Source organism: Schistocerca piceifrons, chromosome X, assembly GCF_021461385.2.
Source record: "Schistocerca piceifrons isolate TAMUIC-IGC-003096 chromosome X, iqSchPice1.1, whole genome shotgun sequence".
Lineage (NCBI taxonomy): Eukaryota > Metazoa > Arthropoda > Insecta > Orthoptera > Acrididae > Schistocerca > Schistocerca piceifrons.
In genome coordinates this window covers 250,210,754-250,237,216 of record NC_060149.1, presented here as the reverse complement: position 1 = coordinate 250,237,216, position 26,463 = coordinate 250,210,754, and the positions used below count along the sequence as shown (strand labels likewise).

General features: G+C 39.3%; 1 protein-coding gene across 2 annotated transcripts in view; it reads right to left on the bottom strand.

Annotated features, from left to right (window-relative positions):
- The window catches only part of LOC124723079, a 178,968-nt gene that overhangs the window by 35,837 nt on the left and 116,668 nt on the right, over nucleotides 1-26,463 (bottom strand). For both annotated transcript variants that reach the window (XM_047248255.1, XM_047248256.1), the window contains exons 4-5: nucleotides 16,467-16,647; nucleotides 3,755-3,899 (exon numbers count right to left, since the gene is read on the bottom strand). In XM_047248255.1, coding sequence (XP_047104211.1) covers nucleotides 3,755-3,899; nucleotides 16,467-16,647 — 326 coding nt within the window. The remainder of the gene's footprint in view (nucleotides 1-3,754; nucleotides 3,900-16,466; nucleotides 16,648-26,463) is intronic.

Genomic DNA, 26,463 nt, shown 5'->3' with positions numbered 1-26,463 from the left:
TACAGTACTGGCATGCAAATTCCAGCCTTTGTCACTGATGAACAGCAGTCAGCATGGGTGTGTGAATCAGGTGCCTGCTGCTAGTCCCATTCACATTAGCTGAATGGTTGTTCAGCAGACACAATTGGTAGCCCCTTGGTTCATCTGGGTAGTCAGTTGCGCAACAGTTGCATGTGTATTTACCCATACACATTTCCACAGCCTTTGTTCACTCTTGTCATCTATGCCCCATGGTACATCACAGTTGCCTCATTACCAGTTTTGGATAGCACTAGTTTGCCATGCATGGTATATTTTAACGATGGCTGCATGCGAACAGTGTACAAACTTAGCCATTTTGGAAATTCTTCCACCCTTCATCCAAAAGCCAATGATAATGCCCTTTTTGACATCAGGTGAATTGCTACATTTCCGCTTTATGACAATGACTGCACTGTTTTTCACATTCCTCTGGCACACATTTTATACCCTCCACAGTTAGTGCTGCCACATGCCATCTGTGAGTAGTTATTGCATGATGATGTTGAACATAGACAGTGGTCACATTAATCTGAGTATATGTAGTATTATGCTTAGTTAATACACAATTTATGTTCTTGTTCATACACTGATGCCAATTTATATATATAATTTTTAGGTCCTTGAAGATCTGATTCTCCCTGTAATCACCATAATGTCTTTCTCTTTTTGTCTTTTCAGGTGCATTTTGATAAAAGCATACTCAAGGAGATGTATATAGAACCACTATTGTCATATGAACATACCACTACAGGCATTCTACTTCAAGGATTTACAGTAGTCTTTTTTATGGTCCTAGTTGTTATTGGATATCTTCAAAGTTTATATTATCATTGTTTGTCCTTTGTATATGAGAAAGTGGAAGTGCTATTGTTGCCTTGAGATTACTCTTTGGTGACCTAGTAATTTTTGATTATATCCAAACATCACTATAGGTAGAAAATATGCTCTGCATAAGCAATACTGCAATATCTAACATGCTAGATGGGGGAATATGGAAAAATTTGTACTTTGTTTCCATTCTTTTAGTGTATGGTATATCTAAAACTATAATGCTACCTACCTGTCTCTTTCTCTCTCTCTGTTCATTCTCAATTTCAGAACAGACTGTTGGTAAATTTTGGCTAAACTCTAAACCCATTCTATTGGTTTTTCTGATTTTGATACCCATCCCAATAAGTTCTTCATGTCATAGATTTAATTTAGCTATCTCTTCAGCTTGTGTCACACCCTATACCACTATATCATAGATAAAGTGTATTCTGTCAGCACATGTGAAGTAAAGACCACATCATGATTAGTTTTGTGACTTGATAACACAATATTTCACAATGAAGAGTATTCCCAAGCATCAACAGCAGTACTGGACATGCCAGATTTTGTAAATATTGTGTGAATCACGAACCAATGCAATAAAAGATAGTTTTCTACATTAGGAGCTGAACTGAGCAGATACCTCATTGGAATACATCAGTCTGAATATAAAGGGTTTATTTGATGGTTTTTCTACCAGAATTTGTGTTGTATCAAAACAAAGCATTTCAAAACACTGTCACATAAAGACTTATTGAACACATTTTTAGTATGACATTTTATAATACAGCATTAAAAAATTTACACATCAGTGGTTGAAAGTGTTACAGAATCACTACATTCAAAAATATGGATGGAAATATGACCTCCCACAGTGTTTTACTCCCTCAGTTGGTGCATGTATCTTGACTGTAGAAGTTAAAATTTTGTTTGAGTTAAACTTGGAAAGTTTGGAGTGAAACAAGTGAAAAGCACAAACTTTGAGTAATTCAAGGGATGTGCACAAAAAACATTTTGGTAGTATACTGTCTTCAAATACAGCGAGTTGAGTTCTATTTTCCAGTGGCTATATAATTTTAACTTCTCATAGATGTTCAGATCTCTCATGAAAGCAGTTTTTTCTAGAAGGAGATGGAGTGTTTTTAAAGCTCCCATTTTCAATATGTTAAGCAGTCTTGAATCTGTGGATGCATACACAATGTCCTTTGGAATTTTCTCTGCGCATCTTCAGCAATCATGATTAAAATTAATGCAGCTTCATATGTATTGATTTACAGAAGTCAAATCTGAGTAGTTGGAATTCTGGGTATAACTGACAATTTACCTGGTGTTGCAGCTCACATTGATGAACATCCACAAAGTGATGATATTTGAGCACTCACAAACGTTATTGGAAATCATGTGAATAACATCTGCTATCATGTATTGTGTGAAGATAGCTAAAGGGCTTAGGTATTGGAGTTTTTTTTTTGTTTGATAGCTTTTAGTACTTCATCCATTATGGAATGATGATAAACAACCTATAAGTTAGACCTGAGACTGTGTTTCAGATGTATCTGATCTTCTGTTCTTTAACTATTATCATAGTAAAATTGTTTCCCTCTTCAAATTATTCCAATATGTGCTTACATGATACTTTCACAATGTTCAGAAAGATAGTTACAAGTAATTTATTTGTCTCCCAGTTCTTCTCATGATGCACTGTTTTCAGAAAAACATGTTCAACAATTTACCAATTAGGACTAATGTTGTGTTATTCCACCTTCAGTGCAGATTCAATAGATTTTCTTAACCTGACCACATGAATTGACTCATATACTTTAGAGGAAGTAAAATCAAAGTAACAACTCTGTCAGTGCATTTTTTCCTATAACCCTTTTTGAAGAGAGGGATGATGATGCATTACTTGTAGTCTCTGATTGTTATATTTACTTTCCAAACCTTGTTGAGTATTCTGTACTACAACTCCTGACCAGTCTTGTCAAGTTCTTTGATTGTTTCTACACTGGAATTATCTGATCCACTACCTTATTGTTTTACACTTTATATACTGCTGTCTTCACTTGTAATCAGGACAAACAATTTGTATTTACATTGCCAAAATAGTGCACTCCAACAATCAAAGAAGTATTGAACTTCCCATTTCCTATCCCTTATCCAAGCTATGGGTAAAGGTCATTATAAAAATAAGAGAAGATCAGCTGAAAATTAATGGATGATGATGGCCTGCTGAAATGATTTTAGCCATAACTGATCAGGAGAGGATCAAAATATACCTATAAGTTGAAAGACGGGCCCCAGAGTTACAAACATAATGAAAATACATCTTCAGTGATATTGATTACAACTTTGGGACAGGCCAGCATCCTGCAGTGACTGGTCATATTTTCAGCAAATAATATTAAGATTTTTTTAGATGGTGGGATATGCATGGCCATAGCACTAGATGTAGACCAATTGTCTTTGTAGATTTATACCACTCCCAAAAATTCAGAAATGACCTATTCAATCCAGGAAACTTTGTAAAAGCTCTGTGTCTCATATAAGATGGGAAAGTAATGCATGAAACCATTAGAATATAATACATAATTTCTTCTATAAACTAAATAAATTATTTTTCAGAAATTAACTTACACCATTTATAACCATTATTAAAAGAACTTTCCACAGTTTATTAATTAACTGAAGCATGATGTGATTAATTTCAATTCCAAATTAATTTAATGTATTTAAATACTTTGTTTGTTGCTACAAAAATTCAAAAGCAGTAATTTCATTTTTTGGTAAAGACCTACAACTCAATTACTTTTACATAGCATTGCAGCCCAAATTATTTTCAGTAGGATTTATTGGATATTGTGTGAGTGTGTGAGGGGTGGGGGGAGGGGAATGAGAAAATTGTGTATGTGCAGGTTATATTTACCTGAGAAGCTGATAGACCAGCATACAAGAAAAAATACATATTAGAATTCCAATAACAGATAATCCAAATAAAGCTCGTAAGCATGAGTAGAGTGCTCCATGGATGACATCACAGTCTGGTGTTGAGTTGAAAACATACCGTACACCTGCATGAAAGGAAAAATTGATTTCTAATTAATTTTTCCAATAAAAGAACTACTCAAACATTTCTATCACTCACCAACATTGCTTAGTTCTTAGGAAATTTAATTTTAATTTTTTAATGAATTAAAAAATGCCAAAAATCATTCAAAAAGCTCATATAGGCTCATTAAGAAATTGTTGTTTCCCACATTAAAGCAGTTTTGTTAGCAGGATATACACTCCTGGAAATTGAAATAAGAACACCGTGAATTCATTGTCCCAGGAAGGGGAAACTTTATTGACACATTCCTGGGGTCAGATACATCACATGATCACACTGACAGAACCACAGGCACATAGACGCAGGCAACAGAGCATGCACAATGTCCGCACTAGTACAGTGTATATCCACCTTTCGCAGCAATGCAGGCTGCTATTCTCCCATGGAGACGATCGTAGAGATGCTGGATGTAGTCCTGTGGAACGGCTTGCCATGCCATTTCTACCTGGCGCCTCAGTTGGACCAGCGTTCGTGCTGGACGTGCAGACCGCGTGAGACGACACTTCATCCAGTCCCAAACATGCTCAATGGGGAACAGATCCGGAGATCTTGCTGGCCAGGGTAGTTGACTTACACCTTCTAGAGCACGTTGGGTGGCACGGAACATGCGGACGTGCATTGTCCTGTTGGAACAGCAAGTTCCCTTGCCGGTCTAGGAATGGTAGAACGATGGGTTCGATGACGGTTTGGATGTACCGTGCACTATTCAGTGTCCCCTCGACGATCACCAGTGGTGTACGGCCAGTGTAGGAGATCGCTCCCCACACCATGATGCCGGGTGTTGGCCCTGTGTGCCTCGGTCGTATGCAGTCCTGATTGTGGCGCTCACCTGCACGGCGCCAAACACGCATACGACCATCATTGGCACCAAGGCAGAAGCGACTCTCATCGCTGAAGATGACACGTCTCCATTCGTCCCTCCATTCACGCCTGTCGCGACACCACTGGAGGCGGGCTGCACGATGTTGGGGCGTGAGCAGAAGACGGCCTAACGGTGTGCGGGACCGTAGCCCAGCTTCATGGAGACGGTTGCGAATGGTCCACGCCGATACCCCAGGAGCAACAGTGTCCCTAATTTGCTGGGAAGTGGCGGTGCGGTCCCCTACGGCACTGCGTAGGATCCTACGGTCTTGGCGTGCATCCGTGTGTCGCTGCGGTCCGGTCCCAGGTCGACGGGCACGTGCACCTTCCGCTGACCACTGGCGACAACATCGATGTACTGAGGAGACCTCACGCCCCACATGTTGAGCAATTCGGCGGTACGTCCACCCGGCCTCCCGCATGCCCACTATACGCCCTCGCTCAAAGTCCGTCAACTGCACATACGGTTCACGTCCACGCTGTCGCGGCATGCTACCAGTGTTAAAGACTGCGATGGAGCCCCGTATGCCACGGCAAACTGGCTGACACTGACGGCGGCGGTGCACAAATGCTGCGCAGCTAGCGCCATTCGACGGCCAACACCGCGGTTCCTGGTGTGTCCACTGTGCCGTGCGTGTGATCATTGCTTGTACAGCCCTCTCGCAGTGTCCGGAGCAAGTATGGTGGGTCTGACACACCGGTGTCAATGTGTTCTTTTTTCCATTTCCAGGAGTGTATATAGAGGCAAAATGCTTAGCTGCCAAGAAGTATCAGAGACACTATGGTTGAAAATCAGAGGTTTCCAAGTGAAGAAACGGTTAGAGGAAACAAGATCAAGCCCTAAATCAGTAGAAACATTACCCACGACTCTGGACACAGTGAGATAAACCTGTGGGTGATTTTCGTAATGAAATCCTGGTTATTCTTGTTTAATTTAATAATTTCTTCTTTTTTGCACTATCCTATGAAGGATCCTCTGGTTCCAAAAGCTATTTGATGCCTATCTGTGCTGCTGCTTGGAGGTTAAAAATTTTTCTATGTAAATCAAATTGTAGTTTAATTTTTGTGAACATTTTCCATATAGATATTAATAAATATGACATTATTCTTCACACAGTGTCAGTTACTGTCCAAACCAACCAGTAGTGTTTTTCTTTAATCATTTTTAAGACATATTTCTTAGTTGAATTATTAATTTTGCTAGAGAGTGTAAACATATCAACTGTACATCAATATCCAGCTATTTAGTGATACTGTTTGCAATGTAGAGCATGATGAGAGGAGGAGTGTGGGGGACAGAACAGAAAAAAAGTGTTTGCTTCCTGATAGTGAACCTTTGCATTGAAAAAATGTACAAATTAGATTATAAAAAGTTTGGCATCTGAGTTTTCATTTTGTATTGTCATTTATTATATAGACTTGAGATGATAATTCTATTTTGTTGTTACACAGTGCCATTTAAAATTCTAACATACATAAATATAGACACACATGGAATGTTATAGTATGTTAAGAATGGTACTATCTACAGGGTGGTTATAATTAAAGTGCAGCTACTCTTGGGGGTCCAGTGCAGGATTTAATTATCATATGGCAATAAAACTTGGTAAATATGTTAATACATTAATGTGGAGTAACTTACACTGGAAAAAAATTAGTTCCAGTTTTGGTCATCAGGTGCAAATCTGCTGCTATGCACAGTTTGTTTGATGGTATGACATCCATGCTGACATTTGATAAGCCATAACATGAGTGGAAAGTATGGCTGTTGAGAAATCAAGAAGAGAGACTGTGCACTGCTAGTTAATTTTTTTATGTGAAAAGCACCAATTAAAGTGTTGCATTGAGAGAGTATAACTGACTGAAAGGCCTGAGGAGAGGCCCAATATCATTAAATGAATTAAGATGATAATGAAATTAAAATCCACAAACAAGCTTGGTGTGGCACCTAGAGAAGGAAGGCTGTAATTGACCACACAGCACATGCCCTGATTAGCGCTAGTGCTCATGCAGTGTCACAAAAACTGTCCAACCAACAACCAATAGCATGAAAAGTTTTGTGGTCTATTTTACACTGGTACCTGTACAAGATCCAGATGGTGCACCAACTGAAACCCTATGATCTGCACAATGTTCTGAATTTGCTGTTTCTGCAGTTTCTTGCATGGATCAAAGTTGATGACGTGGGTGGTCAGGAAATATTCTATGGAGTAATGAGACACATTTTACACTCCAGGGCGCAGTGAATACACAGAACTGTCAATTTAGGGGCACTGTTAAACTTTGTGTTGTGCATGAAGAGCCACTGCACTCAGCGTATGTGACTGTGTGGTGTGGATTCACAAGCACCTTTATTCTTGGCTAATTCTTCTTTGAAGACAATCTGCCTCTCAGATGCACCATGACTTCTGGTGATTATTGAGACCTCCTTGTACAGCAGGTGATTACTGCTTTGGAAGAGCATAGCTGTGTTGAAAGCACTGTTTTCATGCAAGATGGGGCAACACCTCATGTCACATGCCTGGGGAGAGATCTGTTTAATGCATACCTACCATGAACATGTTAGCTCCAGAGGTTTTCCACATGCATGGTCGGCAAGATCACCTGAACTAAATCCGTGTGACTTTTGGTACTGGAGATACTTAAAAGAATGGCTTTATCAGGGATACATTTGGCCTCTCCCTGTTCCATAGGCCAGTGTAAAGGAACTCATTACTCAGATTCTACTGGATCTGCTGTGAGAAACTGTTGATTGCATTGTCGTCGTAACTGCCGTCTGCTTCACGTCTGCTGTGCAGCGAGCTACGTTAATTTAAGTATTAACTGTATTTTTCTTACTTGTCACTTCTTCTTCCATGTGTTTTTGCTTTTAGGAAGCTTTAATTGTCGAGTGCTAGTAATAGTGTTCCATAGATTTTGTGTTCATTTTGAATACAGTCAGAGAGAGTCCCTTTAGTCGGGCCATAGTACCAGTAGTGTCAGTGCCATCGTAACTGCCATCTGCATCACATCTGCTGTGCAGCGAGCTACGTTAATTTAAGTATTACTGTATTTTTCTTACTTGTCACTTCTTCTTCCGTGTGTTTTTGCTTCTAGGAAGCTTTAATTGTCGAGTGCTAGTGATAGTGTTCCACAGATTTCGTGTTCATTTTGAATACAGTCAGAGAGAGTCCCTTTAGTCAGCCAGTAGTACTAGTGTTTGTTTTGAATACAGTCCAGAGACAGGTACTGCTTATTTTCATTGTTTTCTATAAGAAGTGTCTAGTAACCACAGTTTAGTCAACTGTCAACTGCCTTTAGTGAATTAGCAGTCTAGTTAAAAGTTGATTAACTCTCAACAGTAAATTGATTTCTTAAGATGGATAGGATGTGTGACTGCTGTGTACGGACACAGGAGGAGCTGGCCACTGTTCGTGAACAGCTGAATGTGTTGATGGCCACAGTCAGCCATCTTCAGGCTGCTGCCTCGGAGTGTAGCGGCAGTGGGGAGTCCGTTGCATCACATGGTACACCCCAGGTGTTACATGTTTCACCCACTGTCCCTGCTGTCGAGACATCTTCGGGGGTTCCGGGCGTGGTTGGGCCACCCTCTCCCAAATGGGACTGGCGGGTTCAGCGGCACGTGCGGCGCATGAGGCGGAGGGTCAATGTGGAGGCTGGCCGTGTGGCATTGCCCACTCTGCCTGTGAGTTGACATGTGGCCAGGCCGCTCCTTCAGCAAGGTCCGAGCAGGCACACTGGGGGAGGGGTTTATTAGTGATTTGGAGCTCCAACGTTAGGCAGGTGATGGAGCCCCTTAGGGAAATAGCAGAAAGGTTGGGGAAGAAGGCCAGTGTTCACTCTGTCTGCTTGTTGGGGGGTCTCATCTGAGATGTGGAGGAGGCCCTGCTGGCGGCGATAGAGAGCACTGGGTGCACACGACTGCAAATTGTTGCTCATGTCAGCACCAATGACTCCTGCCATCTGGGTTCAGAGGTCATCCGCAGTTCATACAGGTGGTTGGTGGAGTTGGTGAAGGCGGAAAGCCTCACTCGTGGGGTGGAATCTGAGCTAACTATTTGTAGTATCATTCCCACAACTGATCGTGGTCCTCTGGTTTGGAGCCGAGTGGAAGGCTTAAACCAGAGGCTCAGACGATTCTGCGGAGATCTGGGGTGCAAATTTCTTGACCTCCGCTATCGGGTGGAGAAATGTAGGGTCCCCCTGAATAGGTCAGGCATGCACTACACACAGGAAGTGGTTAAAAGGGTAGCGGAGTACGTGTGGGGTGCACATGTGGGTTTTTTAGGTTAGAGAATTCCCTCCCTAGGCCCGACAAGACGCCTCCTGAGATGTGGCAAGGTAGGAGTAGGGAAAATGCAACAGGGAATAACAATATTAATGTGGTAATAGTAAACTGCAGGAGCATCTATAGAAAGGTCCCAGAACTGCTCTCATTAATAAACGGTCACAATGCCCACATAGTACTAGGGGCAGAAAGTTGGCTGAAACCAAATGTAAACAGTAATGAAATTCTAAATTCAGATTGGAATGTATACCGCAGAGACAGGCTGGACGGAGAAGGGGGAGGTGTGTTTATAGCGATAAGAAGTGCAATAGTATTGAAGGAAATTGACGGAGATCCGAAATGTGAAATAATTTGGGTGAAGGTCACGGTTAAAGCAGCCTCAGACATGGTAATTGGATGTCTCTATAGGCCCCCTGGCTCAGCAGCTGTTGTGGCTGAGTACCTGAAGGATAATTTGGAAAATAATTCAAGTAGATTTCCCCACCATGTTATAGTTCTGGGTGGAGATTTTAATTTGCCGGATATAAACTGGGAGACTCAAACATTCATAACGGGTGGCAGGGACAAAGAATCCAGTGAAATTCTTTTAAATGCTTTATCTGAAAACTACCTTGAACAGTTAAACAGAGACCCGACTCGTGGCAATAACATATTAGACCTTCTGGTGACAAACAGACCCGAACTATTTGAAACAGTTAACGCAGAACAGGGAATCAGCGATCATAAAGCAGTTACTGCATCGATGATTTCAGCCATAAATAGAAATGTTAAAAAAGGTAGGAAGATTTTTCTGTTTAGCAAAAGTGACTAAAAGCACATTTCAGAGTACCTGATGGCTCAACACAAAAGTTTTGTCTCTAGTACAGATAATGTTGAGGATCAGTGGACAAAGTTCAAAACCATCATACAATATGCGTTAGATGAGTATGTGCCAAGCAAGATCGTAAGAGATGGAAAAGAGCCACCGTGGTACAACAACTGAGTTAGAAAACTGCTGCCAAAGCAAAGGGAACTTCACAGCAAACATAAACATAGCCAAAGCCTTGCAGACAAACAAAAATTACACGAAGCGAAATGTAGTGTGAGGAGGGCTATGCGAGAGGCGTTCAATGAATTCGAAAGTAAAGTTCTATGTACTGATTTGGCAGAAAATCCTAAGAAATTTTGGTCTTATGTCAAAGCGGTAGGTGGATCAAAACAAAATGTCCAGACACTCTGTGACCAAAAAGGTACTGAAACAGAGGATGACAGACTAAATGCCGAAATACTAAATGTCTTTTTCCAAAGATGTTTCACAGAGGAAGACTGCACTGTAGTTCCTTCTCTTGATTGTCGCACAGATGACAAAATGGTAGATATCGAAATAGACGACAGAGGGATAGAGAAACAATTAAAATCGCTCAAAAGAGGAAAGGCCGCTGGACCTGATGGGATACCAGTTCGATTTTACACAGAGTACGCGAAGGAACTTGCCCCCCTTCTTGCAGCGGTGTACCGTAGGGCTCTAGAAGAATGTAGCATTCCAAAGGATTGGAAAAGGGCACAGGTCATCCTCATTTTTAAGAAGGGACATTGAACAGATGTGCAGAACTATAGACCTATATCTCTAATGTCGATCAGTTGTAGAATTTTGGAACACGTATTATGTTCGAGTATAATGACTTTTCTGGAGACTAGAAATCTACTCTGTAGGAATCAGCATGGGTTTCGAAAAAGATGATTGTGTGAAACCCAGCTCACGCTATTCGTCCACGAGACTCAGAGGTCCATAGACACGGGTTCCCAGGTAGATGCCGTGTTTCTTGACTTCCGCAAGGCATTCGATACAGTTCCCCACAGACATTTAATGAACAAAGTACGAGCATATGGACTATCAGACCAATTGTGTGAATGGATTGAAGAGTTCCTAGATAACAGAATGCAGCATGTCATTCTCAATGGAGAGAAGTCTTCCGAAGTAAGAGTGATTTCAGGTGTGCCACAGGGGAGTGTCGTAGGACCATTGCTATTCACAATATACATAAATGACCTTGTGGATAACATCAGAAGTTCACTGAGGCTTTTTGCGGATGATGCTGTGGTATATCAAGAGGTTGTAACAGTGGAAAATTGTACTGAAATGCAGAAGGATCTGCAGCGAATTGACGCATGGTGCAGGGAATGGCAATTGAATCTCAATGTAGACAAGTGTAATGTGCTACGAATACATGGAAAGGAAGATCCCTTATCATTTAGCTACAATATAGCAGGTCAGCAACTGGAAGCAGTTAATTACATAAATTATCTGGGAGTACGCATTAGGAGTGATTTAAAATGGAATGATCATATAAAGTTGATCGTCAGTAAAGCAGATGACAGACTGAGATTCATTGGAAGAATCCTAAGGAAATGCAATCCGAAAACAAAGGAAGTAAGTTACAGTACACTTGTTCGCCCACTGCTTGAATACTGCTCAGCCGTGTGGGATCCGTACCAGATAGGGTTGATAGAAGAGATAGAGAAGATCCAACAGAGATCAATGCACTTTGTTACAGGATCGTTTAGTAATTGCAAAAGCTTTACAGAGATGATAGATAAACTCCAGTGGAAGGTTCTGCAGGAGACACGCTCAGTAGCTTGGTACGGGCTTTTGTTAAAGTTTCGAGAACATACCTTCACCAAGGAGTCACGCAGTATATTGCTCCCTCCTACGTATATCTCGCGAAGAGACCATGAGGATAAAATCAGAGAGATTAGAGCCCACACAGAGGCATACCGACAATCCTTCTTTCCACTAACAATACGAGACTGGAATAGAAGGGAGAACTCAAGGTACCCTCCGCCACACACTGTCAGGTGGCTTGCAGAGTATGGATGTAGATGTAGATGTAGACTCTATGGATGCAGCATCTCATCATCATCTCCAGTCCACAAACTGACCAAACTGTATATATGACAGTTAACAGTAAAGTCAATGTTATGCCTTTCTCATTGGTTCGGCTGTTCGTGTTCACATCCTGTTCTTAATCCATTACATATGGAAACATTCTTATATGCTTTTCTTGCATTCACAGTGCCAGACCTGCAACTGATGGCTAAAACTGAAACCAATTTTTTTCCAGTATAAATCATTTCCACATTAATGCATTAGAATATCTATCAAGTTTTTCTGCCATATGATAAATACAGAATACACTGGACCTTTGTAACTGCACTTTAATTATAACCACTCAGTAAACTGTGGAGGCAGATTTGAAGAAGAATGTAATCCAGTCAAGTTTCTCAGCCTTTTAAGAAACTGTAATTAATGACAGGGAATTCACATTCTATAAATTCATATATTTCTCTGCAAGTGGAATACGGCAATGTTTTTGTTATAAAATTGGAATGTAACTCATATATCACTATATACTTCACCAGACTACCACTGAATATACATTTTAGAAAGATAATTTTGGTACTCTTATATTTGAAAACTCATCTGTCAGCAGAGTAATACATACACTATGTGATCAAAAGTATCTGGACATCTGGCTGAAAATGACTTACAAGTTCGTGGTGCCTTCTGTTGGTAATGCTGGAATTCAATATGGTGTTGGCCCACCCTTAACCTTCATGACATTCAATCAGGTGCTAGAAGGTTTTTGGGGAATGGCACCCCATTCTTCATGGACTGCTGCACTGAGGAGAGGTATCAGTGTTGGTCGGTGAGGCCTGGCATGAAGTCGGCTTTCCAAAACTTCCCAAAGGTGTTCTGCAGGATTCAGATCAGGACTCTGTGCATGCCAGTCGATTACAGGGATGCTGTTGTCATGTAACCACTCTGCCACAGGTCTTGCATTATGAACAGGTGCTTGATTGTGTTGAACGAAGCAGTCACCATTCCCGAATTGCTCTTTAACAGTGGGAAGCAAGAAAGTGCTTAAAGCATCAGTATAGGCCTGTGCTGTGATAGTGCCATGCAAAACAAGAAGGGATGCAAGCCCCCTCCATGAAAAACAACCAGACCATACCACCACTGCCTCCAAATTTTACTGTTGGCATTACATACATTGGCAGATGATGTTCATCGGGCATTTGCCATACCCACACCCTGCCATCAGATCACCACATTGTGTACCATGATTTGTCACTCCGCACAATGTTTCTCCACTGTTCAATCATCCAGTGTTTATGCTCCTTACACCAAGTGAGGCATCGTTTGGCATTTACCGACGTGATGTAAGGCTTATCAGCAGCCACTCGACCATGAAGTCCAAGTTTTCTCACCTCTGGCCTAACTGTCATAGTACTTCCAGTGGATCCTGATGCAGTTTGGAATTCCTGTGTGATGGTCTGGATAGATGTCTGCCTATTACCCATTACGACCCTCTTCAATTGTTAGCGTTCTCTGCCAGTCAACAGATGAGGTCGGACTGTATGCTTTCATGCTGTATGTGTCCCTTCAAGTTTCCACTTCACTATCACATTGGAAACAGTGGACCTAGGGGTGTTTAGGAGTGTGGAAATCTCATGTACAGACATATGATACAAGTGACACCCAATCACCTGACCACATTCGAAGTCCAAGAGTTCTACGGAGTGCCACATTCTACTCTCTTACGATGTCTTAATGACTACTGAGATCACTGATATGGAGTACCTTGCAGTAAGTGGCAGCACAATGCACCCAATATGAAAAATGTATGTTTTTGGGGCGTCCGGATACTTTTAGTCACATAGTGTATACATAACACACAATGACTGCTTGATAATAACCTCAAAAAGTTGGTTGACACTTTAGTCAATGAGACTGTCCAAATTCTGTGTAAATCTACATCTTCATCTACTTAGATACTCTGCAAGCCACTGTATGGTGCACAACAGAGGGTACTGTGTGCCACTACTGGTCATTTTCTTTCCTGTTCCACTTGGAGACAGAGTGAAGGGGTTCTAGGCGCTTCAGTCCGGAGCCGCGCTGCTGCTGCGGTCGCAGGTTAGAAACCTGCCTCGGGCATGGATGTGTGTGATGTCCTTAGGTTAGTTAGGTTTATGTAGTTCTAAGTTCTAGGGGACTGATGACCTCTGATGTTAAGTCCCATAGTGCTCAGAGCCATTTGAACCATTTAAACCAGAGTGAAGGAAAAACAACTGTTTATATGCCTCCGTATGAGCCTTAATTTTTCATATCTTAACTTCATTGTCATTATGTGCAACGTATGTTGGTGGCAGTTGAATCATTTGGCAGTCAGCTTCAAATGCCAGTTCTCTAAATTTTCTCTATAGTTTTCCTCAAAAAAATAAATAAATAAATAAAATAATCACTTTCCTTCCAGGGATTCCCACTTGAGTTCCTGATGCATCTCCATAACACTTACATGTTGTTCAAACCTACTGGTAACAAATATAGCAGACTGCCTCCGAATTGCTTCAATGTCCTCCTTCAGTCTGACCTGGTACAGATCCCAAACACTTGAGCAGTATTCAGGAATAGGCCACACCCGTGTCCTATGTGCAGTCTACTTTACAGATAAACCCTACTTTCCTAAAATTCTCCCAATAAACTGAAGCTGATCATTTACCTTCCCTACCACAGTTCTCACATGCTTGTTTGATTTCATATTGCTTTGCAATGTTACACTCATATATTTAAATGAGGTGACCGGGTCCAGCAGGACACTGCTAATGCTTTATCTGAATATCAAGTCTTTGTTGTTCCTACTCCTCCTCATTAACATAGTTTTTCTACAATCAGAGATACCTGGCATTCATCACACCAACTAGAAATTCTGTCTAAGTCATCTTGTATCCTCTTACAGTCACTCAACTTCAACACCTTACCATACACCACAGCATCATCAGCAAACAACCATAGATAGCTGCCCACCCCATCTGCTAAATCATTTATGTATATAAAGAAGAACAGCAGTCCTATCACACTTCCCTGAGGCACTCCTGACAATATCCTTGTATCTGGTGAACACTCACCATTGAGGACAATATACTGGTTTTTATTACTTAAGAAGTCTTCAAGCCACTCATTATTCATACCTTCATTAACAGCCTGGAATAGACCACCATGTCAAGTGCTTTTTGGAAATCTAGAAATATGGACTCTCCCCTCTGCCTTTCTTCCATAATTCTCAGTATATCATGTGAGAAAAGGCCAAGCTGAGTTTTGCATGTGTGGTGCTTTCTAAAGCCATGCTGATTTGTGGACATGATCTTCTCAGCCTCAGGAAAATTTATTATATTTGAACTCAGAATATGTTCAAGGATTGTTGGAATAGTTTCCTCCCTCTGTCAGAAGGGCTGTTGCTGGCAATGTTGAGAGGGCAAAGCAGGTCAATGATATCCATCATCCACTGCATGATCATCAAGCTGCAGTCTGTCGATTGAAAACTAGAAAGAGCTTCATCACTTGGACACAGCCACTCAAGCAAACACCTGAGTCTAGCTGTATCACCAGTTGAAAGAGCAATTTGCCACTGGATAACCCTGCAGAGGACGAGCTGGCCCCAGGAAATGATATGTTTGGAAATCACACAGTCATCTTAAGGTGGATGTTCACCAATGACAGACGAAAATGTAAAAATGGGGCATCCTTCCAGGTGGTGGAGACATGCCCTGCAATAGCAGAACAACACAACATCTGGATCACTTGCTCATATGCCCTCTACTGGAACAACCTTGCACAATGCAAGACTTGATCAAGGCAAATATCAAGGCCATCAGAATTACTGTGTTCTGGAAATGCCAACTGGACACAGAAATGAATGAATGAGCAATCCCAAAATTTCCTATATAATACTTATATTAGCACTTATAAATGCAATACCATTTAAGATATTTATTCATTTTATAAGATTACATTTACAAATACTTTGACAAAGTAGCAAAAGTGAACTGTAGGAAATGCTGTAATTTTGGTTAGAAAATAAATCCTTTGTTTCTCAAGTATTTCATTTCTGTGGTAAGAGAGATGAAAATTTCGGTGCCAGTGTACTTAATACTTCTTTTAGATTCATAGTACATGTCATTCTTGTATGTGGTGGATATTTCTGGATACAGAACAAAGCACATGAGAGAAAACAAGCAATGGTATGCATCCCCAACTGCTGAAATAATTTGTTACAAGATATTCTTGGACTCAGTCTAACAATGATTCTACTCATTCTTTTCTGGATGATGCAGATTTTTTTGAACAAGAGAAGAGTCCCCTCTCCCCCCCCCCCCCCCCCCCCCCCAAAAAAAAAAAAAAGTTTCACATAATGGACAATGTGTATACAAATAAACCTTAAGAATTAATTATATATCTTCTTAAACTCAAAAACCATTTAAAATTTTTTATTTAAGTTTAATAAAATATTACTCAATCAAATACAAAAAATTTAAAATATTGGATAAACTCAAGGAACTCACCTTCCTCCGTTTTGTCTGATGACTGTAGCAAAGCAGAATAGCATGTGCAGGTCTGTGTCTTTTGTGTGTACATACATTCACGTAGAGTTTGGAGCCTACTCATATGTATAACTGTTGTGCTAATGGTCACCACAATACACAGCACACCGCCAACTAAACAACATATCCCACACAGCTTGATCTAAAACAAGACAACGGTTTGTAAATTACAGGTTGTATTTCATTACAAGAAAGGATACAACAGGTAGGAGAGGGCTGTTAGGGGACTCCTAAGGGTATAACAAAATGTATTACATTTTTTAACTCTCATATACCTTTCAGCAACAACTCTTTCAGCATACTGCCTTCCATTTGTAAATGAAGTAATTCAAGATGTGCAATAACACACACTTAACAACAGCCACAGATAAAAGTATTTGTAAGTAACAATGATAAAAAACTAAGTATTTATGTGTAGATTTTATCTATTATCATCATTTCAAATGTTTGTGGATCTCAAGTTTGAAGAGTTCAGTGATAGGGTTGTTGTCATCAGATTTGACAGCAAGCCAATGCCAACAGTGGTAGCTCCAGTGCACAAAGCAATGTCACAAGCCACAGATGAAGAGAGAGAGAGAGAGAGAGAGAGAAAGTATGTGATGATTATGAATGAATAGTTCATTAAGTAAAGGAAGATGAAAATCTGATAGTCCAGAAGATTGGAAAGCAGTCGCAAGGGAAGAAACAGAAGAAATGGTTATGGGAGAATATGGGCTTGGCAGTAGGAATGAGAGAGGATAAGACCAATTGAGTACTGCAATAAATTTCAGTTCATAATAATGAATATTGTGTTCAAAAATCACAAGAGGAAGAGGTATACATGGAAAATATTCAGAGAAATGGGAAGGTTCCAGCTGGATTATGTCATGGTCAGACCCAAAATTAGATGTTGGACTGTAAGGCATCACTGGGGGAAATGCCTACTCAAGTTGGTGTGTAGAATCTATGAAATTGGCAACATACCATCAGGTTTTCAGAAAATATCATTCACAAAGTGCCAAAGATATCAAGTGCAGATAAGTGCAAGAACTATCACACCATCAGACTAACAGCTCATTTTTACAAGCTGCTGACAAGGACATTATGCAGAAGAATGGAAAAGAAAATCAAGGATTCATTATATGATGATCAATTTGGCTTTAAGAAAGGTAAAGAAACCACAGAAGCCTTCTGACAGAGCAGTTGATAATGGAAGCAAGGCCAAAGAAAAATCAAGGCATGCTTATAGGGTCATCAATCTAGAAAATGGTGCAATATATTTACAATCCTGAGAAAAACAGGAGTAAGCTTTAGGGAAAGGTGGGTAATACACAGTATGTATAAGAACCAAGAGGGAACATTAAGACTGGAAGAAAATGATGCAATATATTTACAATTCTGACAAAAACAGGAGTAAGTTTCAGGGAAAGGTGGGTAATACACAGTATGTACAAGAACCAAGAGGGAAAATTAAGACTGGAAGACCAAGAATGAATTGCTTGGATTAAAAATGGTGTAAGACAGATATGCAGGTATTAATCTATACAATGAAGAAGCAGTTATAGAAATAAAAGAAAAGATCAAGAGTTGGTTAAAATTAAGGATGAAATGTATCAGTGATAAGATTCCCTGATGATATTTCTAGCCTCAGTAAAAATGAAGAAAGATTACTGGATCTGTTGAACTGAATGAACAGTTTAATGAGTACAGAATATGGATTAAGAGTAAACCAGGAAAAGACAAAGGTAATGAGATGTAGCAGGAATGAGAATAGCATGATTTGATTTGATTTGATTTGATTTATTTCGTGTTCCATAGGTCCAACTGTGTTGGATACACAAGGACGTGGAATGAGTCAGTTTTTTACAAATACAATCTGATAATCTTATAGCATATACAGAAATTTGAGTACATAATTATATAAAAATTTATACAGTAAATTCTTTGGGCAGCAATATAGAAAAAGAAAATACATATTTTCTTAGAATCATTAAAACACTACAGAAAACAGATACGGAGCACACACAGTTACAGAGCTCAGGTTAAATAAAATTCATAGTGGCATTATGTCAACTTGTATTATATAATATTAAAATATTACAATTTATTTAGTTAAAAATTCATCTAGACTGTAAAAAGCTTTTTCTAGCAAAAATATTTTTAGAGCTTTCTTAAACTCACTATTGTTGTGAATCTTTGTCTTTATTTCAGGAGGAAGAGCATTGAAGAGTTTTACTCCAGTGTAGTGGACACCCTTTTGTGCCAGGCTCAAATTTCTGAGTTTACTGTGTATGTCATTCTTCCTCCGTGTGTTATGCTCATGATAATTACTGTTTGGTTGAAATATATCTATATTTTTACAAACAAAACACATGAGAGAAAAAATATATTGGCATGCAGTTGTGTATATTTTAAGATTATGAAAACTATTTCTACAAGAGTCTCTTGGGCGCAATCCACATATAATTCTTAAAGCTCGCTTCTGTGCAATGAACACTTTCCTTGCTAATGGCTGGTTGCCCCAAAAAATAATTCCGTACTCAATGAGACAATGAAAATAGCCTTAATATGCCACTTTTGCAGTGTTAGGTTCAACACATATAGTGACAACCCGTAAAGCATAGGTAGCAGAGCTAAGCCTCTTACAGAGATCAATAATATGTGAAGACCAGTTCATTTTCTTGTCAATGTGCACTCCAAGAAATTTTGTTGTTTCCGTTCTAACTATTGGTTGATTACCACATGTCACACTTATCTCTCTCTCTTTTTCTGTTTTTGTACAGAATTGGATAAAGCTGGTCTTGCTGGAATTTAATGAGAGACCATTCACCTTGAACCAATTAACCATATCTGAGAGTATGTGATTAATGAGTTCCTCAAGATTGTTGTCTGTTCTACTGCTCATAAAAATTGTGGTATCATCAGCAAATAATGTAAATTTACACGGCAGGCTTGTACATGATGGTAGATCGTTTATAAAAATCAGGAATAATAGTGGCCCAAGAATTGAGCCCTGGGGCACTCCACATGTAATGGAACTCCATTCAGAATCTGAGGAAGTGTCACATACTCCACCTGAGCTATTCAACACAACTTTTTGTTTTCTGTCTTGGAGGAACAACTGTAGCCAATTGCCTGCAACACCACTTATTCCTACTAATTTTGCTTTTTGCAAGAGAATCTGGTGATCAACACAGTCAAACGCTTCGGATAAATCACAGAAGACACCAAGTGCTAGCATTTTTTCATTAAGAGTTTCTAGGACTTCATTTGCAACTGCGTAGACTGCATCTTCTGTTGAACGGCCCTTTTGAAAGCCAAACTGGCTCTTACTGAGAACTTCGTTCTTCATGAGATGATCAGTAATTCTTACATGTATTAGCTTTTCTAGAATTTTGGAGAAAGCTGTCAGCAAAGAGATGGGTCAATAGTCAGTTAGTTCATCTTTATCACCCTTTTTGTACAGGGGCTTCACAATGGCATACTTAAGTCTACTGGGAACAACACCTTTCTGAAGGGAAGCATTGAAAATATGACAGAGAATGTCCCTTATCCACACACAAGAATATTTCAATAAATTACTAGATATATTATCAACCCCTGCAGAATTCGTACTTTTTAGAGACATGATGATTTTTTGAATTTCTTCTACAGTGACAGGATTAAGGTGCATTTCTGAAATTGTGTTTGAATATACGGCTTGACAAAGAGTTACAGCTTCATCAACATCGGGCTTGCAACCAATCTGTTGAGTTACTGATAGGAAGTGTTTATTAAAAATCTCACCCACCATTTTGGGGTTATCTACTAGGATACCTTCATATCTGATATTATTTATATCTTCTTTACTTGTTGTATCTCTTCCTGTTTCTTTTTTTACAATGCTCCAAATTGCTTTTATTTTATTATTAGAATTATCTATTTTCTTCTCATAATAAAGGGCTTTTGATTTCTGTATTAGTTTCTTCAAAATTTTACAGTATATTCTATAGTGTTCCCATTTTTCTACATCTTTACAGAATCTTATTGCAGCATAAGTTTCCCTTTTGGTTTTACATGACTGTTTTATACCTTTTGTAATCCAAGGCTTGCTTACAGAATTGGATGCCCTGTTTCTGACCCAGTTCTTGGGAAATATTTCTTCAAAAAGAGCACAGAATTCATTTATAAAACAGTTAAATTTAGTATCGTCATCATCATGGCTATATACTAAAGACCAATCCATTTGCTGCAACCTGTGGTTGAAAGTTCCTTTCACCTCTTCATTAATTACTCTTATGAATTTCCACCGAGGAAATTCTTTTTTGAACAGATTAACGTCATAAATAGTGAGAATTTGTCCATCATGATCTGAAAGCCCACTTATAACCTGCCTGACAATATAATTCTGATGTCTATTTACATCTAAAAAAATGTTGTCTATCATAGTTTGGCACTCGGATGTAATTCTTGTTGGGAAGTTTATTACTGATGTAAGATTGTGTAAGATCATCACAATCTCAAAGTCTATTTTATTCTTATTTTCTGTCAAAAAGTTTATATTGAAATCACCTAATACTACAATATCCTTCTCTTTTGAAAGTAACCATGACAGTAGGAGCTCCATTGAATTCAGAAAAGTTTTTATGTCACCTGAAGGAGCCCTGTAGACAGCCAACACTATTATTGGGTATAATTTAGTTGTTATTTCTGTGGCACATGCCTCAAATTGTTGTTCCACACAATATTTCTTAATATCTATAGCTTTGTATGCTACACTATCCTTAACATAAATTGCTACTCCACCTTTATCTTTACTTTCCCTACAGTAGTATGTTACTAAAGTATAACTTACTATAGATGGCAAGGCACATTTATCAGTAACATGGTGCTCAGTTAAGCACAAAATCTGGGCATTATTTATACTGTCCTTTTCACTAATGTTAATAAGGAGTTGATCTGTTTCGTTTAAGAGGCCCCTTATGTTTTGATGAAAGAACGAGATGCCTTCCTCTTGCTTTTTCATTCTATTAGTGCTGTTACCTGACTGAGAATCCATTGGAGTCTGCCTTGAGACAGGAGAGAGGAGACACCTGACACTACCTACTGTTGTCCCTTCTTTTTCTTCAGGCCCACACATAAAAAATCGTTGAGATGAGAAGGAGGCTCAACGTTTCTTCTGTACAACAGCCTTAACATCAAAATTGATGATCATGAAGTAGAAGAAGTTAAGGAATTCTGCTATCTTGGAACCAAAATTAACCAACACAGACAAAACAAGGAAGACATAGGAAGCAGATTAGTACAGGCAAAGAGAGCATACCTGGCCAAGAGAAATCTACTGGTATCAAATATTGAGGAAGAAATTTCTGAGGATGTACATTTGGAGCACAGAATTGTATGGTAGAGAACTATGGGCAGTGGGAAAACCAGAACAGGAGAAATTCAAAGGATTTGAGATGTGGTGCTAGAGTGGACTGTTGAGAATTAGGTGGGCTGATAAAATAAAGAATGAGGAGGTTCTTCACAGAATCAGTGAAGGAAGGAACATATGGAAAACATTGACAAGAATAAGGGACACATCAGCAGGACATGTATTACAACATCAGGAAATAACCTTCATGGTACTAGAGGGAGCTGTAGAGGGTAAAAACTGTAGGGGAAGACAGAGATTTGAATACATCCAACAAATAATTGAGGACATAGGGTGCAAGTGTTAGCCTGATATCAAGAGATTAGTGAAGGATTGGAATCCCTCACAGGCTGCATCAAACCAATCAGAAGACTAACGACTCCAAAAAAATTTCAAAATTGGGTGTGAAGTCATGTACTTAATTTGTGCCCATTATACTGCACTTTTGTATGAATTTCTTACAACTTTCTTTCAGGCCATTTATTATTTCATCATTTGCTTTTAGTACTGCGCTGTTGTGTTTATGATATTGCTTTTCCTACAGTCTTTGTACATTATTTCCCAGGCTGTTTTACAGACACAACTGGCAGTACTTATGTAACAAGCATATGGTAAATATAATTTTATAACAATCTAGGATAACACCAGGATCAGTGTCTGTCTTACTTTGTATGATGTGAGCTTTGATATAGTCCATCATTTTCTAGTGTACTATTTGCAGACTTTACAAAGCTCAGTTCAACATAAACTGTTACGAAGAGACAGACCATTAGGTTGTGGTTTTGCCTCCTAATAGTTATAATAGTGAATATTCGGTGTGGATAATCCAGTTTTCAAAGGCTATATGAGATTACTTTCTTAGCTGCGGCAAGTTATTGACATAGAAAATTCGTAAAAATGTTTTTATTCATGTTGCTTAATAATATTTGATCACCAACAATTTCCATGTAAAATAGTATTAGTGTTGGTAACTCTTAATAGTGAAATAACTGTGAATCATTCCATAAAGCATGTTCATTAGTAATTAGGAATACAGCAGTCATGTGGTCTGTCCATGAAATTGCTGTGTTTCCTTTGGATTTATGACATGTGAGCACTATTGTTACATGTTCTTACATTTTTGTTGCATGTGACAGCAGCCCCAGATCTAGTATATTTCAGAACAGGGCAAAAACTTGATAGTGGCATCCCCCCCCTCCCCCCTTTCCCCTCGAGTGTTTGAGATAGGACATCAAAATTTAACAAAAATTTGATTTTTCAAAAATATGTTCACTTTGTAGCCCACTTCTTCCTGAAGAGTTTGATGCATAAAACATATATGTTCAAGAAAATGGAAGATGTTATTTGGTCTTAAGTGTGCCAAAGTGCAGTGCCATGCCTCTTCACACAACATTCTTCTATCTCACATCACTGTATTTCACTCTGTGGAATTCAAGCATGTATATTTTGTAACGGAAGCCATGAAACCTATATTCAGGACAGTGGAAATTAAAATGTCCTATAGTGCCTCTCCTGCTCCCATTGATTGGTCTGACATTGTAACCCCCTTAAAAAAAACTAATAATTAATACTGGGTGGGATTATTTGTAACCAGGAGAGTAATAAATCTTCAGAAACTTTGCTTTCTTTATTGGCTGTTAGCTAACAACTTTCTGTTTTGAGTGCCATAAAATTTAGTATATGAGTGTTGCCCACAATGTAATGAACGGATTTTTTTTCTTCAACAGTAATGAGAATTACACATATGAAAGAATGATGTTTTATCTACACATTCAATTTTTCCACGTAATCTCCTTCCCATTCTATAGCCTTTCTCGAGCGCAAAACAAGGGCATCTATGCCTTGTCAGTACCAATCCTTGTCCTGGTGTTGGAGCCTGTGCTTCACTGTGTGAATCACCTCCTCATCATCCTCAAAATGTCTTCCACAAATGGCAACCATTAATGGCCAAAGCAAGTGGAAGCCCAAGGATTTGCAGCAATATGTCAGGTGTGATGGACGTGGATGGTCTCCCCAACCATTGCAAATTGTGGGGCTCCGACAAACTGCCTTCTGATGATCTCAAGCTCATGCCCAGTGACTAACCGTACTTCTGTCAACAGCAGATGCTCCATAGATTTTGCACAAGTGTTTGTGAATATTCCCCACAGTTTCCTTCTCTGCAGTGAGAACTTTAATGACGGCACATTGCTTGTAACATACATCACCTACAGATGCCATTTTGAAACTGTAGCAGCTACACTATTTGTCAGTAGTGATGAAAACTTGGTCCGCTCATTCAGGAGACTTTAAATAAGACATACATAATGTTTTGCATTTCTAGCATCGTTTTTGGGTGAGAAAAAAATGCAGTGTATTACTTCCTGGAAACCCTCATAGGAAAGATTAAATCAGCAAAGACAAGAGACAGGTAAGGCAGTAGACATTTTTTTCAATCCTTATGTCCCAGCATTTTCTCTCTCTGTAATCTTGCTACAGCTTTATACAGCATGCTTTCCTTTCTGTGAAAGAACCTCTTATCTCATCAACATTTGTCAAACACTTTTCTACATGAAAAATCAAAATCTCATTGTCTAATACTGAAAAAGCTGTTAATACAGATAGTACCCAAGACTGGTGTGGTTTCTCAATTTGATTATGTCTATTTTCTCAGTGTTGCTAGATAAAATGAAGTAGGCCTTTCTAATATTGCAGCAATTGTAACACATGCCAAATAAGTGAAACTGTTTCAGAAGAAATGGTCATTTTTATCTACCGTATTTACATAAATAACATGATAGAATATAATTCATGAAGTACCAATATCAAATGCTTAATAGACCTATTACAAGCAAAAAGTTTTATGTTAGGAAACAGTTTCAGATTTCATTCATATGCTCCAGTTTATCAAGCATGAGATCAAAAAGTAGTAGTACAAAATTTTATATAAATTTGGAATTGTCATAATTCTTCCATACAATTTGTGTGATTCTGTAATATTCCCGCCATTGTCAAAACTTATTCTCTGGTTAGCTTCACTAACCCTGCCAGAATCACCAGTTTAGTTATCCTGCATTTATTCTCCATTTTTTTAAATGTGTGTTCATACAACACATTTCCATGCTATTCTGAGAATAGAACTTAAGTGGCTGCTAACCATGGACTGTATAACTGGGGCCTAGTAGAGTAGCAATCTGGCAAAAATTTTCTGTCAAAATTTCATTTCATATGTAATCTTTCTTAAATCTTAAAATTTCCATTCAGTAGTCTGAATCTACGGATTTCGCTAGTAATTATAGCAATGTTGATCATTCTCATACCCAATCAACCACATAAACAAACAGTGATTAGCATTCACCCATGCAGGTTTATTCAGCTCAGGTCCTACAGACCTGACCCCTTTTGTCTGTAGGAAAGTTTTTATTTCTAGATGCTATGGGGATTCCCTTGGCAGAGATGTCACATAAACTATGCACAAATTCAAAAATCAACTTATGATCTGTACAGATAGTAACTTAGAATGTGTTCACAGATGTTCAAAATCCAATATGGATGCATTTGAATATCGTATGAACAACTGATAGACCAACATGTGCTAGATGCTAGGCGCTTTGCAAAAAAAGGTTTTTTTTTCTTCAAGAATATTAATTTGGCACCCCCTGAAATTGCTGCCCAGAGCAGATACCTTCGTTTGTGCCCCACCCCCCACCCCCCCCGCCCCTCCCCCCCCACCCCTCCAGATCTGGGTCGGTATAGCACGTGGCAGCAGTGAAAATGCAGAATTCTGAGAAAATACTGTAATTCTTTGACTGTGGTTGGCCAAGAGATCTGGTGGATGGCTTTCACTTTGTGAGGTAGTGGCAAGGAGCCAGACGGGAAAATATGATGGCCAGGAAAGTCCACTTGCGGTTGACTGAAGATCATTTTATCATGTTCAGTACCACCTCATACTGTTCTAGCCACCTGAATACCTCAACAATATGTTGACAGTGCTGTTCTAGTGAGACTGAAAATATCAGCATGTCATCTAAGTAGGCGAAACAAAAGGAGAGCCCTTGTAACATAGAACTGATGGATCTCTCCCAAGTTTGCATGACTTTCTGGAGGTAAAATATCATTAACTAGCTCTCAAATAGGCTGAACAAGGTTGTTATGGCTGTCTTCAGAATATTTGTATGTAGGCCTTGGTGCACACTGTACAGGCAGGTGCCACTCATTACATGGTTGTAGTTGCAGAGTAATGGCACCGGGTCTCAATCTGGCACTGTATGGGCATTGAATGCTCTGTAATCACCATAAAGCTGCCATGGACCACACTTCTTTGAACCAAATGCAATTAACAACACTGCATGCCATATGTTGCTATGGAGAAACTGTTGATAACAGTTAGTCAGAACGACATTGGCTGCTTACAACGGCGTATCATGGTACACAGGCGTACAGGAGCAGATGCACAGATTGGACCCTGTGTCCACTAAATATTTCAAACCTGTCCGTTGGGCAGTTTTGAACAGATGCTGCAGCATAGATCAGATGAAGTACCTACATACAGTGGCACACCTGTTTTCCAGATTTACTATGATACCAACAAATTTCTTGTTGTGGTTT